The 11,665-nt window shown below is 36.3% G+C and overlaps 1 protein-coding gene across 1 annotated transcript in view; it reads right to left on the bottom strand.

The window, feature by feature from the left end:
* Window positions 1-11,665, bottom strand: part of SLC5A1 (solute carrier family 5 member 1) — a 53,536-nt gene that overhangs the window by 19,545 nt on the left and 22,326 nt on the right. Inside the window, exons 3-6 of the mRNA XM_053700527.1 lie at window positions 10,008-10,112; window positions 9,369-9,428; window positions 8,997-9,101; window positions 4,016-4,121 (exon numbers count right to left, since the gene is read on the bottom strand). Coding sequence (XP_053556502.1) covers window positions 4,016-4,121; window positions 8,997-9,101; window positions 9,369-9,428; window positions 10,008-10,112 — 376 coding nt within the window. The remainder of the gene's footprint in view (window positions 1-4,015; window positions 4,122-8,996; window positions 9,102-9,368; window positions 9,429-10,007; window positions 10,113-11,665) is intronic.

Genomic DNA, 11,665 nt, shown 5'->3' on the forward strand with positions numbered 1-11,665 from the left:
CCCTTGGACTGATAATTTAGTAATCTAGTCACTAAATACAAGCACAAATGATCTCAGTAACTTATTTAGTGTATCCTTCACACCTCACTAAGACCCCGATTCTTAAAAATTCACTGGTCAAGACGTGGTTTTCCATTCCAACACTTGCAAGGGCAGTCGTCATTGAATTCTATATAAAAAGAGACTGTCCCTGCAAGTGGCAATATATCTCCCATACAAATAATGAGAGCTCTCTGCTAGTTAACGTTTGCAATAGAGGGTGAAGTACAGAGGGGTAAACTGGTGTGTTTTAAAACTTTAATATTATGCTTAATATAAATCAAAATATGCTGTTTTCAGTGCACTTTATCTTATATTTGCTGTAATTTTCATATGTATAGGTTTTCCTTTCAAAATCATTAGTGTTTTGCAATGTATTGAAAGAAGATCCTGAATTTACGTATTTTTTATTAGCAGTTTCATTAAGAAAAAGTTATTGTAGATGCATAGATGCACAAATTCGTGTTATTGATTTACATCTAGAAGTTTTATTAAACCCTCCTCCAGCCGCCCTTTACAAAACAACTTTTTTTAACAAGGTGATGTTTCAAACTCGTAGCCAATCAACATTCTAGCCATACGGCTCACAAAAAACAAACAAAAAACACAGCATTGCAGAGCTGCTCATGCGCTCTGATCTCTCTGAGAAAAAATAAATCTATAACAGGAATTTGTGCATCTGCAATTACATTTTATGAATGCATCTGCTATTAAAAAATTAAAAAAATGATTTCTATATATAACAAATGTATCATCATTTTTAAACTATCATGTAGAGGTTTACATGCTAAAAAGAACTAGACATGCTAAAAGAACTAAACTGGCTGTCACTGGAATCCAGACGCACCCTCCATCTTTCCTGCCTTGTGTTTAAAAGCTTTTCTGAGAAGCTCCCACCCTACCTGAGCAGTATGCTCTCACCGGTTATTCCCACCTCCTATAACCTCAGATCCAGTACCAGCACATTATTTAGCTTGCCTCAATACAAAAAGAAAGCAGCTCGATCCTCCTTTTCCTACAGAGCACCACAATTATGGAACGACCTCCCGCACACTTTCAAAGCTTCCCCAAGCCTAATATCCTTTAAGAGATCCCTCTCTACATATCTCAAAACAGAATGCACCTGTCACGGTTGATTATATATTTCCTATCTGTTCTATGTTAAATTTTTGTGCATATATAATGTATTATTATTGTTTTGTATTTTATTGTACCCATTGTATCAATGCAATGTTTTGTGTACCCATGACATACTTGAAAACGAGAGAAATCTCAATGTATCTTTCCTGGTAAAATATTTTATAAATAAATAAATACAAAGAAATTACAATATTGTAATTCACAGTCTAATATCAATAACAATGCTATGCTGTAACTTACAATATTATGTTTGGATTACAATTAAAGTGAATGTAAATTTTGATGTTTAAGTGCCCGGTTTTTAAAACTTTGATTAAAAACAGGGGCACTTTAATTCATCAAAATTTACATTTCACTCGTGTTGTGACAAAAAACTTACCTTTTAATCTTCACAGCAGCTGCTGCTTCCTCCGGTCTCACAAGCCATTTCTGATGTCAGAAATGATTGATAGGTCATCCTCCAATCACAGATTCCCCCCCGGGGGATTCAGTGTCTGATTCACTGCTGTGATTGGAGGAAGCCAGATACCTCATTTTAGACCCAGGAAGAGGCTTTGAAACAGGTGGAGGAAGCTGGAGCTGCTGTGAAGATTAAAAAGTAAGTTTATTTTCACAACAGGAGTGAAATGAAAATATTGATGAATTAATGTGCCCCTGTATTTAATCAAAGTTTTAAAAACCGGGCACTTTAGCATCAAAATTTACATTCACTTTAAGTAATCATACTATGCAGTTAGTTTATATTCATTTAGGTTCTATTTAACATAATAAAATAGTAGTCTCTGAAGTAGTTTTCTTAGCTTCAATGTAGTATTAGTAAATTGTTGTTTGTTAAAATGTAATAACAACCATGTTGGGGTCCATAACGCAGTAACAGCATTATGTTATAAGTTGCATGGTGGGACAGGAATATTTTATAATGACAAATCACATGATGAATGAGAAACATGATGTAGCAATGTGAAAACCCTACGCAGTAGTTTACAATGCACAAATACAGCAAAAAGTAGCACTGTGCAAATGAGTTGTGGTACCACACAAAATATGCAGTAATTTATGTGCAGTGGCACCATGATCCTATGCAGTTAGTGATGATGTGCTATGCAGTTATTATGATGTGACAGTGTTATATAGAGAGTTTAGAGAAAAGGGGGGTGTCCAATGGCACTACTTCAAATGAAATAAAATTGTCCCCTATATTCTTAATTGACTAGTGTGCATTCAGCACGTAAGTGCGGTTAAAGAAGGTGGTGCTATGTAGTAAAACAGAATTTGAACAACAGACTGTCAGGTAGGTTTGGTTACCCTATCTGAAATAGACTACATTAATAGCACTCTGGGGATTACTCGAATACAAAAATTGTGGTAACAGAGAAAATCATGCAAGGATGTGCAAAGAGCAAAGACAAAACGTGCAGAGTAAACTAAATTTAAAAAATAACTTTTATTGAAGGCTTAATTAAAATTGGAAAAACACACATTTAAAAACACTCATAGGAGCCAAGATACTATTACTTGTAGATCGTATATTAGTGGATGTAGTGGGTAGATACTATCTATAAATGTATTAAATATATGGTATGAGGGCTGATAGCTATTCTCTATATTTTCGAAATACACCAGAGATGACAACTTAAATATGTTTGGTCAATATGTTGTTGTTGGTGATTGGTGAGTAGTTGTACATTTGGGTTCACTAAAAGTGATATAGTGAACTTGCTGTGGAGTCCCTTTAAATTATTTATTCGGTTGCAATACACTTCTACATGAATGGTTAAGAGGCTTAAATGATTATACACTTGATTCACTATGCGTGAAGATAGGGACTTTCTATAGAATCCCTTTAAATTGTTCCCAGTTTACTGTACACATGTACATATGTGGCTGTGTACCAGCCTGCGCTACACAAATAAAGGCTTAATGCTCTGTATTAAATAATGTCTTTTATATTTGGAAATGCAGGGTCAGGCAGATGTATCCACAGTTTTTTAACGATATAATTGTATCCTGTATAAGATATCTATTACAAATAAAGCAATGTGATTAATGTAACATTATTAAAGTTCCATCATATTTATCCCTTTAAGTGCAAAAATGCCTGGTATTAGGGACTGGGACCTTTATAGTTGTTATTGTATTTTTATAGAAAATCCTATATAAAGGTATCAATATCGTTAATGTTACCAAGTGGTAACCACTACATGCATACAGTTCTCGTTGCTATACAGAGCGGATAGATATAGCAAAAGGTTCTAAATATGCCTTTGAGTTGAATGGCATAATATCATATGCTCAGGGTTGTAAATAAAGTGACCGCTGCTATATCAACTGTGCAATAGATGCGTTAAGTAACAAACCAGTAAACAAAGTTGCTAAAGGAATGTATATAGAAAGTCACAGTTTAGCATTACCAAACGAGACCCTATTATTACGATATTCAGCCCTGTTTAGTTATATTTTTTAGAAGTGGTGTCGGTATTGCTACCGGTTAGGTTTTCCACCAGCTTGTGTAAGCGTCAGCGTTCTGCCCCCATTACCCACTCCCGACTACTATTATTATATTGCGGTATAAAACATTGAACGATCAAAGTTCCTATGGCTAACTAAAAATACATGAGCTCCAAGGACTCATCACCAGTACCCTAGCGTCCCTAACGTCCCTAACATGTTTCACCTCGGGTATATAGAGAGTTACATGCACCAAACCTGCAGCACAATGAGTTGCATACAGTTACTATATGAAGCAGCAGTTCTATGTAATTAGGTAACGACTATAATAGGACAAAGTAAGAATTGCATACAGTCATATTACTATGAGATATAACCCTATACTCACCTGTGACAGTGTACACAGCTGTAATTAGGAGCAGCATTACTATTGCTATATAGATATTAATCTTCATTGCTTGCTGGATAAAGATGGCTCCTGAAAACATATCAGCCTAAAAGACAACACAAAGCACAGCAATGAAGGAGAGAGTTGCAAAAAAATTAAAGGGACACTGAATCCAAATGTTTTCTTTCATGATTCAGATAGAGCATGGAATTTTAGGCAACTTTCTAATTTACTCCTATTATCAATTTTTCTTCGTTCTATCTTTATTTTAAAAGCAGGAATGTAAATCTTAGCAGCCAGACCATTTTAGGTTCAGCACCATGGATAGCACTTGCTTATTGGAGGCTTACATTAACCCACTAATAAGCAAGCATAACACAGGTTCGCAACCAAAAATTGGCCAGCTCCTATGCATCACATTCTTGCTTTTAAATAGAAATAGCAAGAGAACGAAGAAAAATTGATAATAGGAGTAAATTAGAAAGTTGCTTAAAGGGTCAGTAAACCTTAAAAAAAATGTTATATAATTCTGCACATAGTGCAGCATTATATAACATTACATTAGCCAAACGTTTTAAATCATAATATTGCCTTTTTATTTTTAAAAAATATCGCCGTTTTACAGACCCGCTCTCTGGACTCTGCTGAGCGGGTCTGTTGTTTTTACTGAGCGCATCGGGCCAGCTGTATAGTCACAGCCCGGCCCGACCGCGCCATTAGACACAATGCAGCTCGCTCCTGCTCTGTCTGACAGCGGGAGCGAGCTGCATTGTGTCTAATGGCGCGGTCGGGCCGGGCTGTGACTATACAGCTGGCCCGATGCGCTCAGTAAAAACAACAGACCCGCTCAGCAGAGCCCAGAGAGCGGGTCTGTAAAACGGCTATAATTTTTAAAAATAAAAAGGCAATATTATGATTTAAAACGTTTGGCTAATGTAATGTTATATAATTCTGCACTATGTGCAGAATTATATAACATTTTTTTTAAGGTTTACTGTCCCTTTAAAATTGCATGTTCTATCTGAATCATTGAAGAAAAAAATGTGGGTTTAGTGTCCCTTTAAGTATGTGGAGAACAATGTTAGATTTTTTTCTTTGTTAAATTTACATTTTTGCTGAACAGTGAACGGTCCTTGGAGTTGCAAGGTGCAGTTCAGTAATAATTTATAGATTATGCACTGAAATAATTAATTTGGGAGTGGATGTGTTGTTGGCAACATACCCAGAAAAACACCCCAAGTGTTTTAAAAAAGAGACTAAAAAAATGAGGATTAAACGGACATTAAACACTAAATAAAAGCTAGACAGAATTATGTATCCAAAGTAAAGATGAGCCTGATAATAATATGCAGCAAATGTTTTTTAACTATATTACGGCCAGATTACGTGTTTTGCGTTATGGCTCATAATGCTACTTTTTCACTACCGCTGCTATTACGAGTCTTGTAGGTATAGTTGTACCGCCCACCTTTTTGGCCGTAACTACCGCACCTTTCAAAAAGTAATTTTTCAATGGGACTTCCATAGCGCCGGTATTACGAGTTTTGCCTGGGAGGCCAAAAAGTGAACGGTACAGCCTATACCGACAAGATTTGTGCCGCCATCTAAAGTCAGTAGATATGGGTTTTGCGCTACAAAGCTGTAGTATAAAACTCATAACTAAAGTGTTACAAAGTACACTAACACTCATAAACAACCTATTTACCCCTAAATCGAGGCCCTCCCACATCACAAATACTAAAATAAAATTATTAACCCCTAATCTTCCACTCTGGACCTCGCCACCACTATAATAAACATATTAACCCCTAAACCGCCGCACTCCCACATAGAAAACTCTAGTTAAATATTATTAACCCCTAATCTGCTGCCCTCAATGTCGTTGCCACCTACATAAATTTATTAACCCCTAATCTGTCGCCACCAACGTCACTGCTGCCACTATACTAAAGTTATTAACCCCTAAACCTCTGGCCTCCCCCACACTAACAATAAATAAATATATTAACCCCTAGCCCTAAGTCTAACCCTAACACCCCAACTTTAATATAATTAAAATAAATCTAAATAAAAATTACTATCATTACCTAAATAATTCCTATTTAAAACTAAATACTAACCTGTAAAATAAACCCTAAGCTAGTTACAATATAACTAATAGTTACATTGTAGCTATCTTAGGTTTTATTTTTATTTCACAGCTAAGTTTGTATTTATTTTAACTAGGTAGACTAGTTAGTAAATAGTTATTAACTATTTACTAACTATCTAGTTAAAAAAAAATACAAATATACCTGTAAAATAAAACCTAACCTGAGTTAGACTAACACCTAACATTACACTAAAATTAAATAAATTAAATTAATTAAATGCAATTAACTAAATTACCAAAAAAATAAACACTAAATTACACAAAATAAAAAAGAAATTATCAAATATTTAAACTAATTACACCTAATCTAATAGCCCTATCAAAATAAAAAAGCCCCCCAAAATAAAAAAACCTGGCCTATAGTAAACTGCCAATAGCCCTTAAAAGGGCCTTTTGCGGGGCATTGCCCCAAAGAAATCAGCTCTTTTACCTGTAAAAGGAAAATACAAACAACCCCCCAACAGTAAAAACCCCCACCCAACACAACCAACCCCCCCCAAAAAAAAAACTAAAAAAACCTAAGCTCCCCATTGCCCTGAAAAGGGCATTGCCCTTAAAAGAGCATTTAGCTCTTTTTCTGTGCCCAAAACACTAATCTAAAAATAAAACCCACCCAATAAACCCTTAATAAAACCTAACACTAACCCCCGAAGATCCACTTACAGTTTTTGAAGACCGGACATACATCCTCATCAAGCCAGGAGAAGTCTTCATCCAAGCGGGCAGAAGTCCTCAACGAAGCTGGGAGAAGTCTTCATCCAAGCGGCAAGAAGTTATCCTCAAGGAGGGAAGAAATCTTCATCCAGACGGCATCTTCTATCTTGATCCTTCCATCACGGAGCGGCTACATCTTCAAGACATCCAGCGCGGAGCATCCTCTTCTTTCGCTGGCTATTCAAGAATGAAGTTTCCTTTAAATGACGTCATCCAAGATGGCGTCCCTTGAATTCCGATTGGCTGATAGAATTGAGCTTTAATCCTATTGGCTGATCCAATCAGCCAATAGGATTGAGCTTGCATTCTTCTTGCCGCTTGGATGAAGACTTCTCCTGGCTTCATTTAAGTCTTCTGCCTGCTTGGATGAAGACTTCTCCCGGCTGGATGAGGATGGATGTCCAGTCTTCAAAAACTGTAAGTGGATCTTCGGGGGTTAGTGTTAGGTTTTATTAAAGGCTTATTGGGTGGGTTTTATTTTTAGATTAGGGTTTTGGCTACAGAAAAAGAGCTAAATGCCCTTTTCAGGGCAATGGGGAGCTTAGGATTTTTGGGTAGTTTTTTTTTTTGGGGGGGGGGGGTGGTTGTGTGGGTGGTGGGTTTTACTGTTGGGGGTTGTTTGTAAAAAAACATTACAGGTAAAAGAGCTGATTTCTGTGGGGCAATGCCCCGCAAAAGGCCCTTTTAAGTGCTATTGGCAGTTTAGTGTAGGCTAGGGTTTTATTATTTTGAGGGGGCTTTTTTTATTTTGATAGGGCTATTAGATTAGGTGTAATTAGTTTAAATATTTGATCATTTCTTTTTTATTTTGTGTAATTAAGTGTTTATTTTTTGTAATTTAGTTAATTGTATTTAATTAATGTAATTTATTTAATTTTAGTGTAATGCTAGGTGTTAGTGTAACTCAGGTTAGGTTTTATGTTACAGGTAAATTTGTATTTATTTTAACTAGATAGTTAGTAAATAGTTAATAACTATTTACTAACTAGTCTACCTAGTTAAAATAAATACAAATTTAGCTCTGAAATAAAAAATAAAACCTAAGATAGCTACAATGTAACTATTGGTTATATTGTAGCTATCTTAGGGTTCATTTTACAGGTAAGTATTTAGTTTTAAATAGGAATTATTTAGGTAATGCTAGTAATTTTTATTTAGATTTATTTTAATTATATTAAAGTTAGGGGTGTTAGGGTTAGACTTAGGGTTAGGTTTAGGGGTTAATATATTTATTTAGTGTTAGTGATGTGGGAGGCCAGAGGTTTAGGGGTTAATAACTTTAGCATAGTGGCAGAGGCGACATTGGGGGATGGCAGATTAAGGGTTAATAAGTGTAGGTAGGTGACGGCGATGTCGGGGGCAGCAGATTAGGGGTTAATAAATGTAATGTAGGTGTAGGCGATGTCGGGGGCGGCAGATTAGGGGTTAATAATTGTAATGTAGGTGTCTGCGATGTCAGGGGCAGCAGATTAGGGGTGTTTAGACTCAGGGTTTATGTTAGGGTGTTAGGTTTAAACATAAATTTTCTTTCTTCATAGGAATCCATGGGGCTGCGTTACGGAGCTTTACGCTCCTTTATTGCAGGTGTTAGACTTTTTTTTAGCAGTGATGTCTATGGGGAAAACGCGCACGAGCACGTAAAACCAGCTTAAAGCAGCGCTGGTATTTGTGTGCGGAATGGAGCTCAACGCAGCCATATTGCCCGCTAACGCAGGTTTTTGGAAAACCTGTAATAGCAGCGCTATTAAAGGTGAGCGGTGGAAATAACTTGAAAGTTATTACCGAGCCGCTCATAACGCAAAACTAGTATTCTGGCCGTTAGTTTTTTATTTATTGAAAAAATAAGCATAAGAACCTTAGGTTTGAGGGAGGAGTTTAAGAACCTTAGAATTGGGGGAGGCACATTAGAATCACAAGAACCTTAGTTTTGGGGGGAGCATAAGAACCTTATGTTTAGGGAAGAGTAAAAAAAAACTTAGTTTTAAGGGAAGAATATAAGAATCTTTCAGGTTTGGGGAGAAGTAAAATCATCTTAGTTTCTGGGGTAGAGAATAAGTTTGCTAGATAAAAAGGGTGAAAAGATCAGAGAGATGTTTGATTTCACTTGTCACTTACAGAGATCTTGGTGAAGATGTACAGTAGCAGAGATAGAACAGATAGATAAATACGGATCCGATTCCCGCCAAAACGTTTTCTTAAATATTCAGGCATTGTCACAACCTATAACCAAAAGAAAGCACAGCAAATAACCCTTATGCAGTGTTTGTTATATATATAAATATATATATATGTAAATAGGAAAACTATTTATAGATGATGGAGGGCAATGCTTTTAGAGGTATTACAGCATTTTCTACAATCACCAAATGAATTTGTGGAAGCCGGGATTTTTTTTTCTCAGAGGTATTACAATGATGTTGACAGGAATGGAATTATTTTCTAGCGGTATGAAAGGAATTTCTGGAGACATGGTCTGTTGTCACTCACCCCTGCTTTTACGTAAATTGGCACAAAGACCCAGCCAAGGAACACGACTATCACCAATGCCTAGAAAAAAGTAAACACATCAGACTGGTTTCTGAAATGAACTCATAGATATTATATACACAGGATAAATTTGAGTATTTTTGCATATGTTTTCAATTTTTTTGCAGGGAATGTGAGAAAGATTTTAAATGATCTTTTTATATTGGTTTATATTACAAGAGTAACAAAAGAAAAGCAAAGGAGAAACTACCTGTACAAAATTAAAATTAACGCTGTGGAATCTGTTGGCGCCCTACAAATAACTGATAAGAATAAAAAGCTATAGTAATCATCACAAATACAAGCTGGTCAGAAAATACTGCACTGTGAAGCTCCAGGTTTCGTGCTTTATAATCCATGTGATGTGAAATCTGGTAGTCAATTCTTCAAGGGTACACACTGAGCTAATTATGTTTAAGCAGTTTCACCGTGCTTTTGAAACTCAGCTAGTAATTATTTATCATTTATAATACATTTATGAGGTAGTTTTGAATTGCTGAATATCATTTGGCACGTGAGAGCCCATCAGTGAAATAATATGAAAGAATCTATCCGGGTATCTTTCTGTCTGTCTATCAATAGTTAAATCAGTCATCTTACGTTCCATTCAAAGCCTCCAATCACAATGCCACCAGCAGCTGCTGTTCCTGCAAGGCCCACAAAGTGTCCACTACCGATGTTACTTGCAAACAGAGAGGCCCCAATCTGCAGAATAAAATATAAGTCATAAAGCATTAATGTTCTTCAAATTCAAGTTTAGGGTTGCAGTTAAAAAGTATAAAACTTCACATCAGTGCAGCATGTAAAGTAATTTACGGATAAGGAGATTATATACACAATTCTGCAGGCACTTATAGGGCTCAATGATTGAAAGCTCTCTGGCCTGGCGAGATTATTAATGAATGCTCGCCAGTCCTTCTATTTCCCTGGTGGAATGATCTAAAGCCATTTTTTACCCTGAAAACAGGGTGTCTCGCTAAGGGGCGTATACTGCATTTTCATATGAAATATGCACAACAAAATTCCTATTTTAAACATTATACAAAACAAATATTTGAACCATTCACACAAAAATAAGCAGGGAAAAATTGTATTGATAAGGTGCATCAAAAATCGTAACAACATTTTTCACCAAAAATCATATGTTAACAAAAAAGTAAAATTGTATGTAATTTACACAGGAATAAATCAAATTAAATATGCACAGCATAAATCGTAATTGTAGTACACTGGATGTGCAAAAATCACAGAGAAATTTGAATTTATAAATACAAAATGCAAAGCGTAATTGTTGTTTTTTTGTAAAATTGGCTGAACATGGGTGTTCCATGGGCGTATATAACAAAGTCTCACTAATCCCAGCGTAACTCTATAAAGATTTTCGTACTGCAGATATCACAGTTTTTTCTCTCTAACTAAAAGGTGGCAAGCTTTTCTCAAAACAATACAAACACTTATAACCCCAATAGAAAAACAAATGCATACTAAAATATAGGCGAATGTAAGATGCTATAAGCAGAAAGCAGCGTAATGTGAATTATATTGGCTGCAGGATTTTAATTTTAAAGTGCTCCCCCTGCTCCCTGCTCACTTCTCAATAAGGAGCGAAGTGTCCCTATCCAGCGAGCTCCAATCCTTTTAATAGGAGCCATCTCGCAACTCGCAGGGACTGCCCCTTTTTTACGATCATTACACCGGGGCAGCCCTGAGAGTGTCAGCGAGAAAAAGAAGGTTTAAGCTGGCGAAGAATATATCATCAAGCTCATAGAGTGGGTTAACTACAGGTTGAGTAATGTCAGTAAGACAAATCACGGCTTGGAGTACGGCATTGAGCCGAAACGCGTCAGCCGACACAGTGTTCTATCTGAGGGAACCTTGTACAGCACCCCCTATATGTATGCTGAAGATTATTTGTTTTAATCGTTTTCAATAAAGGTGTTTTTTACGCAGATCTGGTGCTCCTGTTCAACTCCTTCTAACTGTAAGACAAATCACGGCCAGTAGTAGTTCATAGGGAAAGAGTAATTGGCCCAAATATTACTGTGGCGCAACAAAAACATTATAGGTGCCATCTGACGTGAATTTGCAGGAAGTACCCTTTTTTACATGCCCTCTGCTTTATACAGAGCAAGGAGAGAGCTAAAGGAGGGATTACGGGATTAAAAGAAAAGATAAAGTAAGAAATCACTTGTAAAAGATGAAGTCTCCCCTCATTATCCCCTGCACCACTGACATTTATTTTTTGCAACCTGTATACC

This window comes from Bombina bombina, chromosome 2 (genome assembly GCF_027579735.1).
Source record: "Bombina bombina isolate aBomBom1 chromosome 2, aBomBom1.pri, whole genome shotgun sequence".
Lineage (NCBI taxonomy): Eukaryota > Metazoa > Chordata > Amphibia > Anura > Bombinatoridae > Bombina > Bombina bombina.